The following is a 25,293-nucleotide window of genomic DNA, read 5'->3' on the forward strand; positions in this document are numbered from 1 at the left end:
TGGAAATTCAAGTCCATATCTCATGCAATTGTTTTAGGAGTTGGGGAAAGCGGCGGTATGGCACCATGGAACACTTCAATATGTAACTTTCTACAAAGGCTTGCAATGAACCTACACCGCAAAAAAATTTATCGCTAGTCACTCAGGATATTGTTTCGTACTTCGAATAAATATTAACACCGTGCCCCGCATAGTTTACTGAGGATACCGGGATCAACAACTAAATTCCCTGTATAAACATAAAAACTGGGGGAAAGCGAGTATTCAGTAGCGGTTTTTCGAGTACGCAAGCAACCACCACAGTTCGAATTTTCGGAACACGTCACAATAAGGTGGTCTTCAATTCTTCCAAGTCTAAAATATCTCCTGTTCTTTCTGCTGCCGGGAAACAAGTAGTAGGGTAGCCCTTATTCATAAACGGCCTGAAAATAGAGCACTGCACGGGCCGATTTTTTCAGCCCGGGCCCGGCCCGGGCCCGTTTTTACGTTGAGCTGCCCGCCCGAACCCGATCAAAACTTTTATGGCGAGACCCGGGCCCGAAATAATCTACGTTACCCGCCCGGCCCGGCCCGCCACCCCTCTACCTTAGGCCCGAGCCCGGCCCGAGCCCGGCTCGAAATCGGCCCGAACCCGGCCCGAGACCGAAAAATATATGTTTTTCAGAGTTGATACGCCCGAGAATAACTCGCTGCACGTTACATGGACACCACCAGAAAGCCCGAGCCCGACCCGGGCCCGCGTCAAAAAACCGGAGCCCGGCCCGGGCCCGGGTCAAAAAGCACACGTCGTGCCCGAGCCCGGCCCGAGCCCAGAAAAAACTGCTCTACCTGAAAATGAAATCGATAAAAGCAGAAGTGACAGAGGCCTTTAGAAAAAATTCAGTTAAGTGTTCTATTGGCACTGAAATGGCTTTGCACGTTCGACCGAGGTCACTTTCACGAACGTATCACCTCGCAGGCCCTCATGTAATGTTCCGTTCTGGGATCTTTGAGGTATCATGAATAAATGAACTTGCATATAAAAACCTAATCCGTTCTAAACTATAATATGCCAGTGCTATCTATGACAGCCACCAGGTTAATATGAGTATTTCCCTTGAATCGGTTCAGAACCGTGCTGCCAGGTTCATTCTTTCTGGCTACTCCTATAATACAAGCGTCTCAGCCTTAAAATTCCTGTTGTGTCTTCCCTCGCTCACCTCCCGCCGCAAAAGTGCTCGTCTTTTTTTATTTTTTAGGTTATTTCATTCGCTGCCCGCCGGTAATCAAATCATCATTCCAGCGCATCGTTTCTCCCGCCATACGCATCCCAATGCTGTGCATCCACCACGCGCCCATTCCACCATGTATCAGCGTTCTTTTTTTCTGCACACAGCCCGAGAATGGAATACCCTTCCTTCTGTCATCGCCCTAATCACCGACATTTCCCGTTTCAAAACTGACATTGAAGACCATCTTTCAAGTCACGCCACCTAACATGTCCCGCCATTTTTCTACGTGCCCACCCCTCATGTAATGTCCCGTTCTGGGACCTTTGAGGTATCATGAATAAATAAATAAAGAAATATACGATAAGTCGTGATTACACAACGAAATTCGGCAGTTAGACCTGTAAGTGGTTTGATTAGACTTTTGATGGTGATAACGTATATATATATATACTGCAACGCTACGTAAACTATCTCTGGACGGAGATTCAATAGTTCCAGCATTTGATAATCCAACCATTTCATGCAGTAAGGCACACCCATCGTTGGGCGCGGCTGATTAAAATAATTTATCTGGACCTCTCCCCTCGCCCGAAGTTTAAATATATCAAGCCGATTGTTTTGTTGTTTCAAGTATGGTTAGGCGGTAATTTGTAACTGCGGGAACTGTCCAGCACCAGGACTTCTGCGCAATGCAAGCGTGTATGGCGAATCTCGCGCGTCGCCCGCTACAGCGCGTCACGAGGAGGCACAATACTCGCTGCCCAAAGCGGGGATACGTAGTAAAGAAAAGCAATATTAACGTGGTGACTCCATTAAGAAATAAAATTTAGCTTCAGCTGTTTTGTTGGACTTTCCAGTGTTTAGCCGAAAGTGCCCGCTTTCGAAAGTGGGGCGGGGGGCAAATGGCACACTTTGCCCCCCCCCCCCCCCACTTTTGACAGTGGGGGGGCAAGTGCCCCCCCCCCCCCCTCCCCGGTAGATACGCCTATGTCCACGAACACCGCGTCTTCACAGTTGCCGTACTTCCTCTGTACGTCCTGCGCTCTCTTTTCCCTTCTACCCCTGTGGTATTCCGGATGCATGTTCTTCAGTAGCGGAGGGACGACCAACCTGTCCCTCAGGCTGCTCAGTACGTCGACTTTGACGCCGTGTTGAGCGTGATACCCGAAGCCTAACTTCTCTAGTATGTATCTGCCCGTCCTGCTCTTGGCAAGGCGTTCGCACTGCACTATGTTCTGTGCCTTTATCAATTCCCCAGCTATTGTTAAATTACATCGCGTCTCAGTTGACCAGAGACGTGACTTATTTAACAATAGCTGCCACGACACTGCGTCCTCTGTGAGAATGACCGCACCGACAAAGCTTTTTGATTGGCCCGTACGACAGCGGCCGATGCGCTAACGTTGCGCTCTAGTGAACAGATTTAATTTCTAGAGTATGCTTCGTGAGTCGGTAGTCATACATTGGCCATGTGGGCCTCGAAAGCTTTCGGGAACACAAGCACACGTTCAACCACGCCTGATTTACACCCCATTTACGCGCTCAAAAACAAACTCCAACGGGCTTTACAGTGTCCCATACTTCGCGTTGCGTTCATTATAGGCATTAGAGAGCGATCACTGGGTGTTATTTATTTACCGTTTTATTGCGATAGCAATTATATGGACACTTCAACCGGATTTCTGCCGTCGGCGTCGTCGTCGCCGTCGCCGTCGCCGTCGCCGTGACGTTCCGTATAGATAAAATCTTCGCCGCGCGCCGTATGCCCCAGCGGAAGCGTGGGGGGACGCGCTCTATCACGGAGAGCGAACGCACTCAATCTCCCACGCGCAAACAAGGAAGCGGAAAGCCAGCGCCGGAGGGAGCAGGGGGGGGGGGGGGGCACTCTTCTGCCAACAACCGCGCTCGTCCGCACAGTCTCTTATCTCTCCCACGCGCAAGCCAGGAAGCGGGAAGCCAGCGCCGGAGGGAGCATGGGGGGGGGCAGGCGCACTTCTACGCTTCCAACAACCGCGCTCGTCGTTCGTTCGACCGCACCGTCTCTTATCTCCACACGGCTCTGCCCTTTATGCCGCTGAGTTTCCGTTGATAGACCGCACGTACCTTCGCCCGCTGCGCGGGCGAAGATACGTTGCGCTGCCAGCGTTTTGACAGTCGTTGTCTGCAGTCATTCAGTGTGATCTATTCATGTTTGTTTGTGCGCGCTCACACCACGCTTGTTCATTCAGTTAGTAATAGTCGGGCCACATTTTCCAACGCACGCTACACATGCAATGCTGCCCAGATCGGCAGTGCAGCACTACAGGTGTGTCCCTTCGCACGCGCTGCCCACGGGCAGCGCTTCTCATCAACACCACCATTTCACACGCGCCTTCTCGTGGTCATCGAGTCTCTCTTCATGTCGGTCTACTTACGCCGCAGCACACCTGCTTACTTAATCAGCTCATGTTTACTACAATTCATATTGCTACCAAGGCCGCTCACCTTACTTCGTATGACATTGCTGTGTTGCTATCGCATTCATTGCTTCGCCCTTAGGGCGAAACTGTGACATTTTTTCTCACTTCCCGGTAATCCTATGTAATTGGCAAACCTGTAGTCATGATGAGACATTCTCGCACTATATTTTGTAGATGCCTACGATACAATGAGGAGATGACTTTAGGACTGCCATCACAGTAAAGAGCTGCACTAAACGCTGCGCTGATTCGATTAATCCATTTAGTACGGTCTTTCAAGATAGGCTGCGAAAATAATGCTGGCTAGTGGGCCCGATTTACTTCCCGTCCCTCTCTTCTTAGATTTTCTTTCTTTTATTCCACGCACAGTGAACATAACGTAACAAACCACACCAATTTCTGCTAAAGCGACCTTGAGTTATTAACTTTGTTTTTCTCTTTTGTGTCCACACACTTAAACATACCTCCAACATTTGCACTCAAATCGGAAATAAGCTATTCCTCAGCGTGTCGCGAACGTCTGTCCTCGTGAAGGGGTGCCAGGTGGATAATTTTTTATTCAATATATAAAATAGGCCTTCTCACGATATAGAGCCCCAAAAGTAAAGTGCCTCACGAAAAACGCTTCAAATGTCCCAGACGCAATTGGCTTACTCAATCCCCAGACACGAACATTAAAGCTGTTTGTTTGTAAAATAAATTAAATTAATTGGGAGTACTCTAGTCTTCTCCGGTCAATGTTCAAACTAATTCCTCAAATCATTTGAGCTTGCCCTGTCTAAATATCTGTTACCATAAAATACAAATAATTGTGCGAATTCTTTGCTTATCTCATCTTTTGCTTAGGCCGGTAGTGTCACATTTTCTGCAGTAATCGTTATGTCCGATGCTTCTTTCTTTTTCTGCTATCCTTTATTTTTGCCTTCAAAAGTACAAGAACATTAAGGAAAAAAAATAAAGTGCGGTGTCAACATCTTCACTGACTAGTCAAGAAGCAACGCAGCGTAATTTTACAACATCAGCTAAGGTGCTACGACACCTTAGTTGTGTGTGTATATGTCCCTTTGTTTTCGTTGCTGCGTCAACTTTTTATCTTCTCCTCATACCTCCTGCATGTCTCGTTTGTGCAGCTTCAAAATGGAGGTATCAAATTCGCGCAGGTGGTGACCCTGCATGTCCATCGTGCTCAATATTCATTTTTCATGTTTAACGAGTTCTGAATATTTTTGTAAGACACAGTCAACTTATAAGAGTTGACATCAAACGCCAACCTGTAAGACACAATTTAACTTGAAGACACCACACGATGAAAATACTCACGCAAGATGAAATCATGCAGGTCTGGGCACGTATTTGGTAAAAAGGGCTAACGCTAAAATTGTTCGTTAGAACGAATGGCAACCAGTCCTGATGTTGGACATAATATTAGGGAAGGAGGCCGGCCAATGAGCAATTACGCACGGAAAATTTTCCAAATACGGCCAAACACGGCATTTAGTGTACAGGCTTATCGTAGGGACACTAGCGAGTGAAGAAAAAAGAACTAAATTACGCTGACATATTCAAACATTTTTTTTGAATAAAGCAGATAATTGGTGGAGGCTCTGCACATCAACGCATAAGATAAGTGCGCATTGCTCAATAAGTGTGCTACAAATGTGAGTATATGTGCAAAGCAGAGACAAATTCAGGGGCGTCGAATAGATAAACAGAAACAACAAAGAATGATGGGAAAGTTTGCATGAAAAGGCTGCTTACCAACTTCTTCGTTGGTGAAGTTTTCTTTGGAGGTTGAAAAACCAGGGCCATTTCCATAGGTGATGACAGTAAACGGCAGATGGTTGACGTCTGAATACCCAGCAATACCTGCAGAAGTATGTACAGAATACATACAGAAGCAGTGGTTAGGCTAGTACATAATTTTTAGGACTTTGTTACTAAAGAGCGAAGCCGCTAAATCTTGCAAATGTTAAAGCTACAGAAAATGTTAAAACGAGTGAGTGAGTGAATGAGTTGAATGAAATTGCAAATGTTGGCGTCTACTGTGCCTCTTTCTTCTACAGAATCAAAGGAAGAAAACATCATGTGACACGTACGGACAATTAAGCACATTTCACAAACGTGCTTAAAAGCTCAATATATATAAACAGCAACAAAACGGCACGTTCTGCAGTTCCTGCAGTTAAAAGCAAGTAATTTATTGAAGGTAATTGAATAACACAGCAATAAACCGACCAATTTCCGACCTGAGCAACGTATGTTCGGCGTAAGCAAGTATCGAACTTCACATCGACTAGTCTAAAACCCAGTGTATGATTTTCATACACATAAACGCGTCATCCACATGGCACCGCAACATCTTTTGAAACTGATGTTCTTTCTCATTTCTTTAGAGAGAATTGCTTGGTGTCAAGTTAAACTGTCACCTTAAGTTTAATACATGCTGACATGATGTCAAAGAAGATTGATTTTCGATTAAGGGTAATAATTTTAACAGGCTCCTATTTCCCACTACGTATAACTTCACTTTATTAGGTATTTAGACATTAACTCTTACGATAATGCGCTCAGTCTGGAGAAACACACATTCCACGCACATACTTTATCGGCGACATTTATAAAACGAAACTGTGAGCATTATCAATTTTTGTTGCCATACGACATACGCAGTACAAATTTACGGCTCTTCCGTGAACATTATGTCACGTGCTTCAGCCCAAATTGACTTTAGTAATACAGACACTTTTCACCATCTATTTGGTTCATTATAAACGAGATGGCAGTTCCAGCACGTTCAGACTAAGGTTTTATTTAGGGTCCTTAGTCCAGCAAAGAGTTACTAAAGGGAGCCATTCCTTGCCTCAAGGCCCACCGGGTAGCCTCAGCGGCGGTTCGATTGCTATCGCTTCGGCCGCGTCCCAATGAGAGTGTAATGCAAAAAATGCTCCTGTACATAGACAAAGGCACAAGTTAAAAAACGGTAAGCGGTCGAACTGAATCCCGAACTCCTACACTGTGGACGCGGAGACCACCAGCCGAGACCCGTCCAAGTCCGATGCAGCAGCACATGGCAGCCACGAAAATGGAGATCCACATTCATAGCGCGATGTATCTTCGGTACAAGGTTGCTGGTGCTGGCGCGAGCGCCGCTTCGTTGTACGCCCTGGCCCGGTGTTCCTGGGCGGACATTGCGGTGCGGGCATTCATCGCAAGCCGCCCTCGTCCCCCGTCATCGTCAACCACTGCAACAGCTACCGTATCTGGACGGCAGCCACACAGGACTGTGCTGCCTATAGACGTGGAAACCAGCAGTTCCTGCCGGAGTGTTCCCATCGCATCTGTCCGGAGGCTTTGTGAACTCCTTCCATCACGCTATTTACCCCACCGTAGGGATGTGTGAATCCTCGAGTCCCATGACGGTCGCACGCGCGATAAACGTCACGTCGAATGCAAGAGTGAGAAAGTTTGGGGAGAGGAGGAAGAGAGAGAGACGTTTTAATGGCAGAAAGGTGGAGAGGTCGGCCTGAGTGAAGTGCCTCTAGCCTGCTACTCCACGCTGGGGAAGGGGGTTGGGGGAATAACAGAGATCGGATGTGAAGAGGAAGTATGATGCTGGTATGGTGAACACGATGATGAGTTCCCATCGTGGTGAACACGATGACTTCCCAGAACAGCACAGTCACCTTCGCGGGCAGAGGTAGATGCTACTACAGTGTAGCCAGAAGACTGTCTATAGCTTGCATAATTTTTGCAGCTGTTAGCGCCACTGGCGTATTCAAACCAGTCAGTAGCAGCTGCAGGGCGTCGATTATTTGACGCAGCATCGCTTTGATGACAGAGTCCAACGGTGATTTTTCAGTGCATTGTCCTTGCTCGCGCTGACAGTCTAAGGCCCGTCTACGCTTCCTTTAGCGCGCGCCGCACGGGTATTGCATGCGCTATTTATTATTATTATTATTATTATTATTATTATTATTATTATTATTATTATTATTATTATTATTATTATTATTTAATACCCACAGCGCCCATTCAGGCATTACAGTGGGGGGGTACAGAAGAAAAACAAGCATAAAATAAAAATTGCAGATTTGCAGAAATTTGTGTAAATGAAAAATAGATTATTATACGTCGACACGAAAGCATACGGCCGCATTGCACACAGCCACGTAGAACACAGGCGCGTTGCAGATGTCGCATGAAAAAAAAAAGTACAGAAAGCACAATGATAACAAAGATTCATAATAAAAAGGCAAAGAACAAGCGAAGAATAGCATCAACACGCGGTAGTGATAAAGGGTACAATACAACAAAAAAGCAGCACTAAAAGAAAAGAATATCATTTGCAACTAGGATTCTGTATCGGTCATGGTGATTGTTAGACATAACCGCGATATATATCAAGCGTTAGTGTTCAAAGGATTTTATCGTTTTTAATGCAGAAAAGAACTTGTTAGTACACGAGATTTCTACAACTGAGGAAGGTAGTCGGTTCCACTGACTGATGGTTCTTGGAAAAAAAAGAGCTGCTAAAGGCCGATGTATTACATTTGTATTCTCTAATCTTGTGTCCATGATCTTTGCGTGCTGATGTGTAGTGAGGCTGGTTAATGTATACGTCACGGGGAATTCGAGTATGAAAATGATATATGCTGTGTAAAAGCTTCAATCGAAATGACGCTCTTCGGTGCTGCAGAGATTCCCATTTTAGCATCGCCTTAGATTTCGTTGCGCTAAACTTCCTGTCGTACATTGGTATATCAAGTACATATCTTGCCGCCATGGACTGAACTTTTTCTAGCTTATCTTTGTTAGTTACTGCTAAAGGATACCACACACAGCACGCCTATTCCAGCGCTGACCTAACGTATGATTTATATAGTAACTCCCGGGTTTGTTGTGGAAACGCACGTGTATTTCGTCGTAAAAATCCCAAGCTCCGGCAAGCTTTGCCAACAGTATAATCCACATGCCGATTCCATGATAAAGAGGGGCAAAAGTAAACGCCTAGGTATTTATATTCACATACCGTTTTCACCGGAGAGCAGTTTATTGTGTATTCAAAATTTCCAGGTTTTTTCTTCCTGGAGAACCTCATGCATACCGTTTTCTTAAGATTCGGTTTCATTTCCCATCGCTCACACCACGCGTGTATGGCACATAAGTCGTTTTGAATTATGAAGCAGTCATTTTCAGAGGTAATCTTACGGTATAATATGCAGTCATCTGCAAATAGCCTAATATGGGATTGTACGTTTTCATTAATGTCTTTGATATAAAGTAGGAAAAGAAGAGGCCCCAGAACTGATCCCTGAGGTACCCCTGACGTAACATCAGTTATTGCAGATTGTTTGCCGTTTACGACTACGTATTGTCGCCTCTCACGTAAATATTCAGCGATCCACGCAATAACTTGAGGATTAATATTAAAACTGGTTAGTTTTTGCAGTAGCAAGTAATGTGAGACGGTGTCGAACGCTTTTTGAAAGTCGAGAAAATACAGTCGACCGATGATTTGTCGTCCAGTGCTGCCGCTAAGACATGTGTGAACTCTACTAGTTGTGTGACGCACGATAGTCCCTGTCTAAATCCGTGCTGATTTGGGTTAAATAAAGAATTACTATCTATATGTTTGACTATGGCGGTATATAAAACGTGTTCTAGAACTTTACTGCACACGGAAGTGAGTGAAATGGGACGGTAGTTATTGATAACATTGCGCGGGCCAGTTTTATGTATAGGAGCGACCGATGCCATTTTCCAATCAGCGGGAAGAGAACTGTGTTCTAACGATTTTTCAAAAGTAAGTTTCAAGTACAGAGACACTGTATGAGAGCAAGACTTCAATATAAAATTAAGTAAACAATCAGGGCCCACGGCCTTTGTACAATCTAAGTCACGAAGTAGTAATTCAAGGCCTCGAGATTCGATCACTATACTAGGCATGGGTGTGGATAGGTCTGTCAACAATTTAATATCTTTCTGAGGATCTGTTGGGGCAGAGAAAACTGATGTAAAATAAAGATTGAACAACTTGGCCTTTTCTGAGGCGTTGCAAATGATAGTATCGCCACTGGTCAAAGCTGGAATTGAAATGTTGTCTTTTTTTATTTCGTTTTATATTGATGCCGTGAAGCTTCCAAAGTTCCTTCGGATTTTGCTTTATTTTACTTTGTATTGTTTCAAAGTAGGCTGTTTTTTTTTGGACTGTAGCATTGTTCACTTCATGCGTTGCCAGTTTTAGTTTACATAGGTTCTCTTTTGAAGGGTTTCGTTTGAATGAACGGTAAATTCTTTGTCTACGCTTCACTAAAACGTCCAGTGCTTTAGTGTACCATGGCTTACTTCTATTACGCCTTCTAGTCAATACCCATGACGGCACAAATCGGTTTCGCAGCTCAAAAATTTTGTCTTTAAACAGAACCCATAGGTTTTCTACTGAATACTCATCCGCAAGCGTTTCGAACACAACGAAATATGCTTCCAGTGAAGTATTGATTGCTTGGATATCAGCCTTGGCGTAATTGTACATGCACCGATTCTTCTCACTGTAAACACTTACATGTTTCATATTTATTTCGCATAGCACGACATCATGATCACTTATCCCTGGTAGTACTTCAGTGTTCTCGACAATTTCTGGCATAATTGTGAAAAAAAAAGATCTAGGATATGACTTCCTCGCGTAGGTTTCAACACGGTTTGTCTTAATGAAAGGAGGTTCATAAAATCAGCAATTTCAGATTTGAAACTAGGGGAGCTTCCAGAGGATATCGGTTGTTCATTCCAGTTGAGATCAGGTAAAGTCCCCGCCCACAATCACGTAATCGGATGCAATTTTTGTAACTGTAGCAGTGAAATGACACAATTCTCTAGCTGAACCAGTTGGCGGCCGGTAGAAGGAGCAGACTGATAGTGATTTGCCGTTCGAGAGTTTCAGCTGACACCAAACTGCTTCACTCTTATCATCTATAACATTTATGCGTGTAGAAGGAATGCGCTGGTCTACCAAGATAAAAACACCACCTCCGTGATAATTCCTATCCTTTCTATAACATGTAAAGTTATCAGGAAATACTTCAGAGCTCGCTACGTCTTTATCGAGCCATGATTCGGTACCAATAATTACACTTGGTTTGACCATGCGCACTAAGTTATCGAAAACATCAACTTTGTTTTTAATGCTCCTACAGTTGACTACCAAAAAAGAAAGTGAAGTCGACAAGGATTTATTGGGTCATTTGCACGGCACAACCTTGTCTGAAGGATCATCATAGATGTACTTGATGCCGTCTATGTAAAGGATGTCATGCTTTAGTTGCACACGTGCGTCCGTGCTTTTATGTTCCTGAGCGCACCGCCACAAATTTCGCCTTCTCTTGCGCACTGGCTCGGAAAAGTCTTCCGACATACTGATACCTGTATCTTTCAAATTTTTGGCCTTTCTTAAAATCAAGTGCTTTTCTTTCAGTGACCCAAATCTTGCAATCAAGGGTCGAGTTTTTCCTTCTCGAAATTTTCCAAGTCGATGGGCTTTTTCTATCGATTCAGGGTTAACTTGTAATTTCGTCGAGCATACTTCCTTCAGAAGTGATTCAGAAGATGACCAAGATTCGCGAACATTTGCATCAGGTATGCCGTAGAACACAAGGTTATGCTGCCTACTACGATTTTCAAGATCATCAATCTTATTTTGGAGCAACTGTATCGCCCTGTGCTGTGTATGGTAGTGTGCGGTGCATTCCGTAATGGCGGCTTCTAAGTTTGCCAATATTGACATTTTTCCTTCCATTGACGACACACGTGCAGTCAAATCATTCATAGCTGCCTTCTGTTCCGCTTGATTCATCTCAATAGTATTAAGCTTTCGAACAATCACGTTTTGCCCATCCAAGATTTTCTGTAGTGTCGCATCAGTGTGAGGGCCGGGATTCACTTCAATGTCACCACAGAGTATTACCAATAGGAAATAAAAGGCAAAACGACGCAACAACAAAATGCGACGCCGTGAGCGGTTTCTGGCATCGGAGTGCATGCGTACACAGTTATACAGGGTACGGGGTGGAACCGGCACGATAAGAACCGGACATTTTTTACCAGGTAAACATTCACAACGTGCACGAGAAGCAGAACGTGCGTGAGCGGCACTGACATAGCACTGCCGGTTCCACGCCCCAGAGAGACAGTGCAGTCTAACGCCTTTTGTAGGCTGGTGATAGTGGCTGTGAACCAAGGTTCGTTGACTGTTGCTGGACATATGCCGGATTCCACTGTAGTGGGCGTCACCGGCCCATGATTGAGTGCTTTGAAGATTTCTTCACTGTTGCATGCGAATACTTCGGTGATGTTGACGATAATCCCGTGGCTGTCCCATTTGTGGCCTGTTGCAAGCGCTCTGGAGCTACATACAACCTGCACGAGAAGCAGAACGTGCGTGAGCGGCACTGACATATCACTGCCGTTCCACGCCCCAGAGAGACAGTGCAGTCTACCGCCTTTTGTAGGCTGGTGATAGTGGCTGTGAACCAAGGTTCGTTGACTGTTGCTGGACATATGCCGGATTCCACTGTAATGGGCGTCACCGGTCCATGATTGAGTGCTTTGAAGATTTCTTCACTGTTGCATGTGAATACTTCGGTGATGTTGACGATAATCCCGTGGCTGTCCCATTTGTGGCCTGTTGAAAGCGCTCTGGAGCTACATACAACCTGCACGAGAAGCAGAACGTGGCGTGAGCGGCACTGACATAGCACTGCCGGTTCCACGCCCCAGAGAGACAGTGCAGTCTACCGCCTTTTGTAGGCTGGTGATAGTGGCTGTGAACCAAGGTTCGTTGACTGTTGCTGGACATATGCGGATTCCACTGTAGTGGGCGTCACCGGCCCATGATTGAGTGCTTTGAAGATTTCTTCACTGTTGCATGCGAATACTTCGGTGATGTTGACGATAATCCCGGGCTGTCCCATTTGTGGCCTGTTGCAAGCGCTCTGGAGCTACATACAACCTGCACGAGAAGCAGAACGTGCGTGAGCGGCACTGACATATCACTGCCGGTTCCACGCCCCAGAGAGACAGTGCAGTCTACCGCCTTTTGTAGGCTGGTGATAGTGGCTGTGAACCAAGGTTCGTTGACTGTTGCTCGACATATGCCGGATTCCACTGTAATGGGCGTCACCGGTCCATGATTGAGTGCTTTGAAAATTTCTTCACTGTTGCATGTGAATACTTCGGTGATGTTGACGATAATCCCTTGGCTGTCCCATTTGTGGCCTGTTGAAAGCACTCTGGAGCTACATCACCTGCACGAGAAGCAGAACGTGCGTGAGCGGCACTGACATAGCACTGCCGGTTCCACGCCCCAGAGAGACAGTGCAGTCTACCGCCTTTTGTAGGCTGGTGATAGTGGCTGTGAACCAAGGTTCGTTGACTGTTGCTGGACATATGCCAGATTCCACTGTAGTGGGCGTCACCGGTCCATGATTGAGTGCTTTGAAGATTTCTTCACTGTTGCATGCGAATACTTCGGTGATGTTGACGATAATCCCGTGGCTATCCCATTTGTGGCCTGTTGAAAGCGCTCTGGAGCTACATACAACCTGCACGAGAAGCAGAACGTGCGTGAGCGGCACTGACATAGCACTGCCGGTTCCACGCTCCAGAGAGACAGTGCAGTCTACCGCCTTTTGTAGGCTGGTGATAGTGGCTGTGAACCAAGGTTCGTTGACTGTTGCTCGACATATGCCGGATTCCACTGTAATGGGCGTCACCGGTCCATGATTGAGTGCTTTGAAGATTTCTTCACTGTTGCATGTGAATACTTCGGTGATGTTGACGATAATCCCGTGGCTGTCTCATTTGTGGCTTGTTGAAAGCTCTCTGGAGCTACATACAACCGGCACAGAAGCAGAACGTGCGTGAGCGGCACTGACATAGCACTGCCGGTTCCACGCCCCAGAGAGACAGTGTAGTCTACCGCCTTTGTAGGCTGGTGATAGTGGCTGTGAACCAAGGTTCGTTGACTGTTGCTGGACATATGCCGGATTCCACTGTAGTGGGCGGCACCGGTCCATGATTGAGTGCTTTGAAGATTTCTCACTGTTGCATGCGAATACTTCGGTGAGTGTTGACGATAATCCCGTGGCTGTCCCATTGGTGGCCTGTTGAAAGCGCTCTGGAGCTACATACAACCTGCACGAGAAGCAGAACGTGCGTGAGTGGCACTGACATAGCACTGCCGGTTCCACGCCCCAGAGAGACAGTGCAGTCTACCGCCTTTTGTAGGCTGGTGATAGTGGCTGTGAACCAAGGTTCGTTGACTGTTGCTTCGACATATGCCGGATTCCACGTAATGGGCTGTCACCGTCCCATGATTGAGTGCTTTGAAGATTTCTTCACTGTTGCATGCGAATACTTCGGTGATGTTGACGATAATCCCGTGGCTGTCCCATTTGTGGCCTGTTGAAGCGCTCTGGAGCTACATACAACCTGCACGAGAAGCAGAACGTGCGTGTAGCGGCACGTGACATGCACTGCCGGTTCCACGCCACCGGCTTGTAATGTCACATCCCTCGGAGATTACCCGAGCATCTTTGGTACCCTGCAAGCAGCAAGTGGCGGAAGGCTCTGCCGCCGCTTACTTTTTTCCGCACGTCGTTTAGTCGACCACGTTCCTGACGTGAACAAGTCAACCGCAGCCGCCCGTACACCAGCTGGAAGTGGGGAAACCCTTCTTAGCGTGTTATTCTCTTCGAGGGAACTCTAGTTATGTTAGCTATAGTTAGTCCTGCCACTCGAAGTGTCGGTTACAAGCGTAAGATGCCTTTCGAGTGTAGACGTGGTTGTCGTTCGTGGTTTCATCGAGCTTGTACCGGACTTTCGGTGGATGAGCATACGTACGCCAACCGCTATCCGTGGTGTGCTGAGGCATAGCGCCGTTGCATCCTCCTTTATCCTTAGTCCTATAGCCAGCGTTTAGTACTTGAGCACTCGTATACGCGGGTTGTGTTCCCCTGCTACGAGGTGAAGGGCAGCACATATTTAATCATTTCAGCAATGGCGCAGCTCTCCCGTGTGATTTAGCCGGCACAGTTGGTTGTAGGCACGTTAGGCCGAGTGCAGCTTTCATTTATCCGGATGCGCAGTACTTAGTCACCTTAGCTCTGCTCTGATCGTTTGAAGCTACCGAATGAGCCCAGGTGCAGACAAGAAATGGTTACAGCACTTTTTCCTAGCTTTTGAGCCAGGTTACTGGCCAACGTAATAGCAGTTATTTACCAGTTTGTTCACATATACGTTAATCGTCATTTGTCAGTGACTCTGAAATTTAGTTATTTTCATTCACACTGGGAAACCCGCCACGGTCGCTCAGTGGCTATGGCTTTCTGTTGCTGAGTACGAGGTAGCGGGTCCGATTCCCGACACTGGCCACATCATTTTGATGCCGGCGAAATGCACAATGGTCGTATACTCAGACTGAGGTCCAAGGCAAGGAACACAGGTGATCGAACTTAATCCGGAGCATTCCACTACGGTGTTTGTCCCAGTCACAGTTTTGCTTTTGGACACGATACACCTAATATCAGTGAGTGAATGAATGAATGAATGAATGAATGAATGAATGAATGAATGAATCGATCAATCACATTAAAAAACACTGAAATTAAAATGTTCGACCCTTCTTGTGGCTTTTTACGAACTGCTTCGAAAACTCCAGAGTTCTGGGTCATGGGAACGTGATGGCTTGAGAAAAACAAAGTGCTGAATGCGGAGCGAAGAAAATCCCGAGGCAGTTTTCCTAGGCGCGCGTTTCGTGTAAGCTGCTCAGGTGTGCGCGCTTCTGAAAGCGCGCAACCGCAATGCACTCACCGAGGATGTTGGTGCCTCTCTTCGGGTACCCGCCCATGGTGAACGTGTGAGAGTGGTCGGCCGTCACCACCAGCAGGGAGTCGTCCATCTTGAGCGTGTCGCGCGTCTCCTGAACGGCCTGGTCGAACTCCAGGGCTTCTTCCAGGGCCGATCCACCCTTGCTTTTGTGGTGGGCCATGTCGATGCGCGCTCCTGTTCCGGTAACACGGGAAGGAATAAGACACTCGTTCGACACCTACGATACCAGGCAATTGTTTTAATCTTGTTTTGAAATCTCGCTCGTTATTAGAGTGATATGCAGCACGCAAAAGGGTAACCTGTTCTTGGTTTGTCTGAAAAATACGCTGTTCATTGAACTCAATAAAAAACACGTTTCGTGCAGTTACCATTCCCTCCACTTTTATTGCTGTTCTACGAGGGCAGAGGGAACACCCATTAATAAAGTTTACCAGTTCAATACAATAATACGACATGGCTGCCCACATTCGATCTCCATTAATAAGATATAACGTCGCGGAAGGGTCCGGGTACTCCCAGCGTGGGAATAAAATGACATACAAGTTAAAGGCAGTAATTCAGGGTAGTTCGTCCTGTCATACTGGGATCATAAGTAGCGTTAAAATCAATAGGACACAAGTAAGAAAGACACACTTTGCGCTATGTGTGCTGCACCGTGTCCTTTAAACACTAGTTGGGATCCAAGATTAAAGAATGGGTGTAACTGTCGCGATTTTGCAAATCAAGAACGTGTCAAGAACTAAAGAACTAGTATTAGAAAAAAAAGTTCTCAAAAGCGTCGCGCTGTAGCTTTACTCATGTGCAGAGTGGATACAATTAACGAGAGGAATCCCAGAATGACGAAGTGAAAGAATGTGGCCTGCAGGTGTCGTTTGCTTACCTTCGACGAGCAGCACGAACCCCTTGGGCGCTTTCTTAAGGATCTCCACAGCGACTCTGGTCATCTCCGGCAGGGTGGGCTTTGTGGAGTCAGGAGTGCTGCGCTCGATCACGTAGGGCACGTGGTCGTTGTCGAAGATCCCTGCCGGAAGAAACGCAGGACGTGAAGCACGGAAACCACAACAAGCTGCACAGACTAACAGTCATAGGGGAAATAAATTCAACATCATCAACATCATCAGCTTATTTTGATGCCCACTGGCAGGACAACCTCCTGCCAGTAGCGCACCCAGGATCTCTGCCAGGGGGGGGGGGGTTGACAGTTTGCCAATACCATCTAAACAGCATTAATTTCGATTTCTTCACGGGAAATTGTCAATAAAATGCGCTTTTTGCGAGTGTGCAGACGATTGCGCGTCTTACATCTTAGTTGCAGTACTCAAATGCGTAAGGAAAGAAAAGGGGTTAAACAAAAGGGGGGGTTAAGTCGGCCTCAGGGGGGGGTTCCAACCCCCGAATCCCCCCCGTCGGTGCGCCACTGCCTCCTGCGACCTTCAATTACCCCTGTGTGCTGATTCCAACTTGCGCCTGCAAATTTCCTAATTCCATCACCCCAACTAACTTTATGCCGTCCCTGGACTGCGCTTCCTTTCCCTTGGCACCCATTCTGTAATTCTAACGCTCCACGTGTTATCTACTCTAGGCATTACATGGCCTGGTCATCTCCATTTAGTTCTCTTTATCTCCATTAGGATACCGCTATCCCCGTTGCTCTCTGATCGACACCGCTCCCTTCCTGTCTATTAACGTTATGCCTACGTTTTTCGTTGAATCGCTCTTTGCGCGGTCCTTAACTTGTTCTCGAGCTTCTCTGTTAACCTGCAAATTTCTGCCTCATATGTTACCACCGGTAGAATGCAATGAGTGCACAGTTTTTTTTTTGAAAGACAGTGGTAAGCTCCCAGTCAGGATTTGGTAATGCTTGCCGTATGCACTCCATCCCGTTTTATTCTTCTGTAAATTTCATTTTCATGATCCGGGTCCCCTGTGAGTGACTGACAAAAAAACATACTTCTGCACAGACTCTAGAGGCTCACTGGCCACCCTGATTTGTGTGTCTCGCGTTCCATTGCGAGACTATTCACATTTCTTTGTATTCTGCATATTTATCTCCAAACCCCACTCTTGCACTTTCTCGGTTAAGGTCCTCAATCATTCGATGCATCGTTCCAGGGTTGCTGAACAAGGCAAAATCGAATGCTGTCGAGATCTTCACCGAGATATAGCTGAGGTATTGTTGCCAATATATTTTTTAAAAATCACCAGGATAATTTCCAATACCATCAGTGCAATACTTGACTTTAATCAACCAAGAAAACAGACTGGCTTCAGGAAGAGATCTGCTACAATGGATCACATCCATGTCATTATTCAGGTAATTAAGAAATCGGCTGAGTACAATGAACCTCTCTATATGAGTTTCATAGATTATGAAAAGGCGTTTGATTCAGTAGATTTGAATGCATTGCGTAATGAAGGAATAGCGGAGGCGTACGTGAATATCTTGAGAAATATCTAGAAGATTGCACAGCTACCTTGGTTCTTGACAAAAAAAAAACAGAAGCCTACCTATCAGGAAGGGTCAGGATAAGGAGACACAATCTCCAATGCTATTCGCTGCATGCTTAGAAGAAGTATTGGAGCTATTAGACTGGGAAGATTTAGAAGTGAGTATCCTCGGGAATGTCTCGGAGAAATTCGGGCAGCAGCAGTGGCGGTTGGCGTGGTTGAATCGCGTCTAAATGCACGACTGAAATTTTTGCAGTTCATCATCGCTTGACGCTGGGCGCTGTCGGACAAGATTACGTCACAACAAGCTGCTGCCACCAAGGATCGCCGAGACACGTGACCCTTACTACTGACGGAGCCTACAAAAGGATCGACGCTTGGCCAACGGACTCATTCGGGCAGCAGCAGTGGCGGTTGGCGTGGTTGAATCGCGTCTAAATGCACGACTGAAATTTTTGCAGTTCATCATCGCTTGACGCTGGGCGCTGTCGGACAAGATTACGTCACAACAAGCTGCTGCCACCAAGGATCGCCGAGACACGTGACCCTTACTACTGACGGAGCCTACAAAAGGATCGACGCTTGGCCAACGGACTCATTCGGGCAGCAGCAGTGGCGGTTGGCGTGGTTGAATCGCGTCTAAATGCACGACTGAAATTTTTGCAGGTTAGTGAAAATTGTCTGCAATATTGTTTTGCATTCATATGTTTTACTCGCTATTCCCGCTGCTGCTGCTGCTGCTGCCTTGACCGCTGCTTTGGTTGCTTTTTTCATGTCAATCGTTTGTCTTGAGCAAAAATGACTGCAGAGGCCTGTTCCTTTTGTCACACAGTGTTTAGTGAGGATGATGTCGTCATGCAATGTGTTGACTGCCGCGGTGACTTCCATGTCGGAAAATGTAGCGGCATCACTGCTAGGTCGTTTAAGATGATGAAAGATGCGACCAAGAAGTCACTTAGATGTCCTACATGTAAGCTTTCTGTAGGGAACTCTGACACAGCGGGCCAATCTGTGAACCTTCAAAGTGAGCTTGCTGAAATAAACAAAAAAACTGTCACAAATGCAAACCCTAGAGGCAAAGTTGGATAAACTGATGGACTTGAAAGAAACTGTGCAGAACATCGAAAGGTCGGTGCAGCATTTGCCTGATACCTACGATAACCTTAAAGACGCTGTAAATCGGCAGGAACAAGGTATCGGTGAATTGCGCCGCCGAATGGAGGCTGTTGAACAGTCGCAAGATGTGACAATGCTGTCAAAGTTAAAACAAGAAGTGAACGCTCTCGAACAGTACAACCGCAGACAGAATATGGAAATTCACGGTTTGGCTCAACGGGATGGCGAAAATCTGATAATAGAAATAAATAAGATTGCCACGCAGCTTGACTTGCCGCCATTATCTGAAAAAGATATTGACGGAATTCACCGTCTACGTTCAAAAGAGGGTAGAGACCCTGTCGTTCTTGTTCGTTTTTCCACCAGAACACTGAAGACTGCATGGTTCGAAAAGAAAAAAAAATCTTAGGAGCAAAACACAGGGCATTAAATTCTTTGATAGCCTGACTGCAGCGAACAAGCGATTACTTTGGCTTGCCAAGAACAAGGCAAGGGAATTGAACTATCAATTCGTTTGGAGTTCACAGGGAACTATCTTTGTGCGCAAGCAGCCGAATGCTCGAGCGATAAGGCTGGCCACGGAAAGCGACTTAGACAAAATCGTCTAAGATTAACGCATCGCCAACTTCTACAAACATGGAACCTTATCACGATGTTACATCTTTCAACGACTTGGTAGTGAAGAACAGCTGTTTTCATGAAAAGGGGGCTTAAACTGTTTCACATAAACGCACAAAGTTTAAGAAATAAGCAAGCAGATATCGAGACATATCTGTCGCAGCTAAATTGTTGTTTTGATTTCCTAGCTTTCTCAGAGACGTGGTACGCGGGTGAGTATGACGTAATACACTTCTCGGGTTACAAGCACATTTCAATTTATCGTTCAAGAAAGCGAGGCGGTGGCGTATCTTTATATGCTCGCGAATGTCATGGTTGCGTAATACTGCCGGAATTTACACGCATGACCGATGATTTTGAATGTATTGCTGCAATTTCTCGAAATATTCTGATTGTTGTTGTCTACCGCCCACCGCAAGGTGTGCTAACAGGACTGCTTGATTATATGGGCTCAGTACGTGAACTTGCCAACATGAAGAAATTGCACTCGATTATTCTTGGTGACTTCAATGTTGACTTACTTTCAAAAAGTAACGAAAGTATCCAACTCATTGAAACTATGCTAGCAAATGGTTGTGAAAACCTTATTGAAATTCCTACTCGGATAACACCGAATTCGAAGACATTGATTGATTTATGTTTTACTTCGGTCACAAAAAATGAAACATGTTCCGGAGTGCTCAGTTCTGGTATAAGTGATCATCTGCCGATTTTCGCTGCGTTACCATTTCATGTGCGCACTGATCAAAATCGCTACTTTAAGCGAGTCATAAATAACCAAAGCATACGGCTATTTCAAACTTTGCTTTCCAATGCGAATTGGTATGATGTTTATGCTCAAGCGAATCCCTCTGCATCATACGACCTATTTGTATCCAAAGTAAAACAAATATACAATGAAGCATTTCCTTTCGTCCCTGTGGTCAAGCATAAAAAAGCTAGAAAGGAATGGGTAAATCATGACCTATATAAGCGCATTCAACACAGAGACAAATTATTCACTAAATTCTTAAATACCCGTAACCCTGAAATATTTAAAGAGTTTAAACAAGTCAGGAACAAACTGAATAGTGATCTGAAGAAAGCGAAATCCGAGTACTACACACGTCGATTTGAAAGTTCTATGAGTGATGTTCGTAGAATGTGGAACATATACCGCGAGATAATAGGTTCCTCTACACAGAATGTGCCTCAGAAATTGTTCTAAATGATGTTAAATTTTGTGAAAACAGCGCAGCTAATTTATTTAATAATCATTTTATCAATGCTGGTGCTTCAACTTTTACATCAGATTTTCTCCCAAATCGAAATAGTAAAAGTTACATGGATAATCGTGTCAGCGAGACGATTTTTCTTGCACCTACATCTGAAAGCGAGATTTTTTCCATTCTCAATTCCTTGAGCAACAAATCAGCCGCTGGTGAGGACGGCATCAAAGCTCAACCTATTAAAGCAGCTGCTCACATAATATGCGGTCCGTTGGAACACATCTGTAACAGTATACTTTCCACTGGAGTTTTTCCTGAACAAATGAAGATAGCTCGTGTTGCTGTGATTTTTAAGGGCGGAAATCACAACGACCTCAAAAATTACAGACCAATTTCGGTATTGCCATTATTTTCAAAAGTCGCTGAGCGTATAATACATAAGCTCCTAAATGGTTTTCTGCTGGATAAAGGTATTATTTCGGATAAGCAATATGGCTTCCAGAAAAATAAGTCAACCGAAATGGCATTATTAAGAATCAGAGATACAATTATAAATAATATTGAAGAAAGAAAGCTTACCATTGGTATATTTTTAGATTTTCGCAAGGCTTTTGATTCTATCAAACATAAAATATTACTAAATAAGCTCCAAGTATATGGCGTTCGAGGCACAGCGTTAGAACTTATGAATAGTTACCTTGAATCTCGATTGCAATATACTTCACTGCAAGGTTACACTTCGGAAAAAAACGTAATTAAATATGGGGTACCACAAGGTTCGATTTTAGGGCCATTACTGTTTATTGTGTATATAAATGATATAGTAAACGTTCCATTAACAGATGAAATAATAATGTACGCGGATGACACTAATGTTTCTTTTCTGGTGTTGACCTTCAGGAACTAGAAGTTGCCGCAAATTCTTGGTTAGAAGAACTTCACAAATGGCTACATTTAAACCAGCTCAGTCTAAATGCGAAAAAAACTAAGTTTATGGTGTTTTATGCAAGGAATAAAGAAATAAGTTACGATGTTAAACTTTACTACTGTGGATCGCAGCTAGAACATGTGTCAAGTCATTCTTTCCTAGGAGTTATATTTCATAAAAGCTTAAGCTGGACAGAGCACATAAATAAGGTACGCATTAAAGTAGCACGGTCAGTTGGTTTGCTACAACGAATCCGGTACTATGTGCCTGTAAGGCTTGTCAGACAACTGTACTTTTCGCTGGTACATTCCCATCTTAGCTATGGCTTATTAGTATGGGGAAACGGCCATAAAACCGATATAGAAAAACTAGCGGTATTACAACGGCGAGCTGTTCGTTTGCTTAATTCTTCTAATCAATACATAGGATCTTCTAAACTAATGATGCGCTACAATATCCTTAATATTAGAAACTATTACCAAGCAAGGATCTGCATTCGGTTGTTTAAAGATATCTCCAGCAATTTTGAGACATTTTCAAACCGGTACCTCAGTAGAAACACAGGGTACAGCTTACGCCACACCTCAATAGTAGCGAAGAAACCCAGGACAAACTATGGCATGCAAACTATCGAATATGAAACCATGCGTTTATGTAATACGTACCCTAACATTGTTGATGTCGCTAGAGATTGTAGAACTCTTCGCCAATTTAAACACTTCATAGTGAACATGTTTCTCTCTTCTGATCTAGATATGCTGTACAAATGTTAAAGCAACAGTGAATTCTTCAGTGTTAAAGGTGCTTGGTTGTTGCATTAGTGATGTAATAATTAAATTCTTTAAATGTTACTTTTATGTTAGTCATGTATTAACTCGTTTGTATGTTATTATTGCGATAGCAATTATATGGACACTCAAAAGCAGATTTCTGCCGTCGGCGTCGGCGTCGCCGTCGCCGTCGCCGTCGCCGTGAGGTTCCGTATGACGTCATTTGGAGATGAAATCGTCGCCGCGCGCCGAACGCTGTATGTGCGAGTGAAATGGCGCGAGGGGCGCGTCTTTCACGGGGAGTGAACGCACGGCGGAGAACAAACGCGCGTTCTGCGCCGTGCTCGCTTAAGGGCTGCAGAAGTAGGCGTCTCTTTTCTCCTTTACAATCACCATATATGTAGAGCAAACGCGCCTTCTTCGGACGCGCGAGAGGCCGTGGGGGAGGGGGAGGGAAGGGAGGCGACGTTTAGCTGCGGCACCAAGTGCCTATTTATATCAGAGGCTCCAGCAACAGTCACCAACGCCGCACGCATTTTGAGCTAACGCGGGCAAAACGCCGATGGCGTCGACAACAGTTCTGCGTGTTGTTGCTACCAAAGCCGCTCACCTTACTTCGTATGACATTGCTGTGTTGCTATCGCATTCATTGCTTCGTCCTTAGGGCGAAACTGTGACATTTTTTACTAGCAAATGGTGTTCTGCAGTGTGCTTCAAAGATTGTTTTGTATGTAGTTATGAAATGTCTGTTTTACAAACTGCTTTTGTAACTTGCAAATTCCGCTATCTCTGCTGCCCCAGCGAGGTAAGGCCTAGTCAGGAGATTAAGCCCTCCTTTTGCCTTACCTCGCGGGCAAACCTTGTACCTGTTTTGCCCGAATAAAATAATAATAATAATGAATGAACAAGCGTGGTGTGAGCGCGCACAAACAAACATGCATAGATCACACTGAATGACTGCAGACAACGACCGTCAAAAGTCTGGCAGCAAGCGGATACGCCGCAGCGGCGAAGGTACGTGCGGTCTATTGCTTCAACGGAAATTGAGCGGCGAATGAACGGCGCATAAAGGTCAGAGCCGTGTGGAGATAAGAGACGGTGCGGCGAGCGACGAGCGCGGTTGTTGGCAGAGTAAAAGTGCACCCCCCCCCCCCCCCGCTCCCTCCTGCGCTCGCTTCCCGCTTCCTTGCTTGCGCGTGGGAGAGATAAGAGACGGTGCGGTCGAGCGACGAGCGCGGTTGTTGGCAGACTATAAGTGTGTCCCCCCCCCCCCCACTCCCTCCGGCGCTGGCTTCCCGCCCCCTTGCTTGCGCGTGGGAGATTGAGTGCGTTCGCTCTCCGTGATAGCGCGCGTCCCCGCACGCTTCCGCTCGGGCATACGGCGCGCGGTGAAGATTTTATCTATACGGAACCTCACGGCGACGGCGACGCCGACGGCAGAAATCCGGTTGAAGTGTCCATATAATTGCTATCGCAATAAAAAGGTGTCGCAGTTTCACCTGAAAGGCGAAGCATCAATTGCGATAGCAAATTTGTAGAGAGCTATACGGAGTAATGATAGTAGCTTTATCAGCTGTATAAACTTGTACATGCAACAGCACCGGCAACACGCAGAACTGTTGTCGACGCCGTCGGCGTTTTGCCCGCGTTCGCACAAAATGCGTGCGGCGTTGGTGACTGTTGCCGGAGCCTCTGATATAAATAGGCACTTGGTGCCGCAGCGAAACGTCGCCTCCCTTCCCCCCCCTCCCCCCCACGGCCTTTCGTGCGTCAGAAGAAGGCGCGTTTGCTCTACATATATGGTGATTGTAAAGGAGGAAAGAGACGCCTACTTCTGCAGCCCTTAAGGGAGCACGGCACAGAACGCGCGTTTGTTCTCCGCCGTGCGTTCACTCCCCGTGAAAGCGCGCGTCCCTCGCGCCCTTTCTCTCGCACATACAGCGTTCGGCGGCGCGCGGCGACGATTTCATCTCCATTGACGTCATACGGAACCTCACGGCGACGACGACGACGACGCCGACGGCAGAAATCTGCTTTGGAGTGTCCATATAATTCGCAATAAAATGCGTGCGGCGTTGGTTACTGTTGCCGGGGCCTCTGATATAAATAGGCACTTGGTGCCGCAGCTAAACGTCGCCTCCCTTCCCTCCCCCTCCCCCCTCCCCCCTTTCCCCCACGGTTTTCGCGCGTCGGAAGAAGGCGCGTTTGCTCTGCATATATGGTGATTGTAAAGGAGGAAAGAGACGCCTACTTCTGCAGCCCTTATGGGAGCACGGCGCAGAACGCGCGTTTGTTATCCGCCGTGGATTCACTCCCCGTGAAAGCGCGCGTCCCTCGCCCCCTTCCACTCGCACATACAGCGTTCGGCGGCGCGCGGCGACGATTTCATCTTCATTGACGTCATACGGAACCTCACGGCGACGGCAACGGCGACGACGACGGCGACGCCGACGGCAGAAATCTGCTTTGGAGTGTCCATATAATTGCTATCGCAATAAAATTGGCTGATGATACTGATCATTTTGAAACTTACCATTGTCGACGTTATAGTAGCTGGAGAATGGAAGTGTTTTGCGATTCCAGCGCAACCTTAACCAATCCCTTCATGAGTACGTGCCATTTTAATCAAACAACAAGGTCCGGCTGAAAATG

The 25,293-nt window shown here is 46.1% G+C and overlaps 1 protein-coding gene across 1 annotated transcript in view; it reads right to left on the reverse strand.

Moving 5' to 3' along the window:
• LOC119435758 (alkaline phosphatase, tissue-nonspecific isozyme-like) overlaps positions 1-25,293 on the reverse strand; it is a 41,842-nt gene that overhangs the window by 7,769 nt on the left and 8,780 nt on the right. The window contains exons 2-4 of the mRNA XM_037702480.2: positions 16,434-16,619; positions 15,536-15,727; positions 5,429-5,536 (exon numbers count right to left, since the gene is read on the reverse strand). Of these exons, the coding sequence (XP_037558408.1) occupies positions 5,429-5,536; positions 15,536-15,727; positions 16,434-16,619 (486 nt within the window). The remainder of the gene's footprint in view (positions 1-5,428; positions 5,537-15,535; positions 15,728-16,433; positions 16,620-25,293) is intronic.

Source organism: Dermacentor silvarum, unplaced genomic scaffold, assembly GCF_013339745.2.
Source record: "Dermacentor silvarum isolate Dsil-2018 unplaced genomic scaffold, BIME_Dsil_1.4 Seq896, whole genome shotgun sequence".
NCBI classification, from domain to species: domain Eukaryota; kingdom Metazoa; phylum Arthropoda; class Arachnida; order Ixodida; family Ixodidae; genus Dermacentor; species Dermacentor silvarum.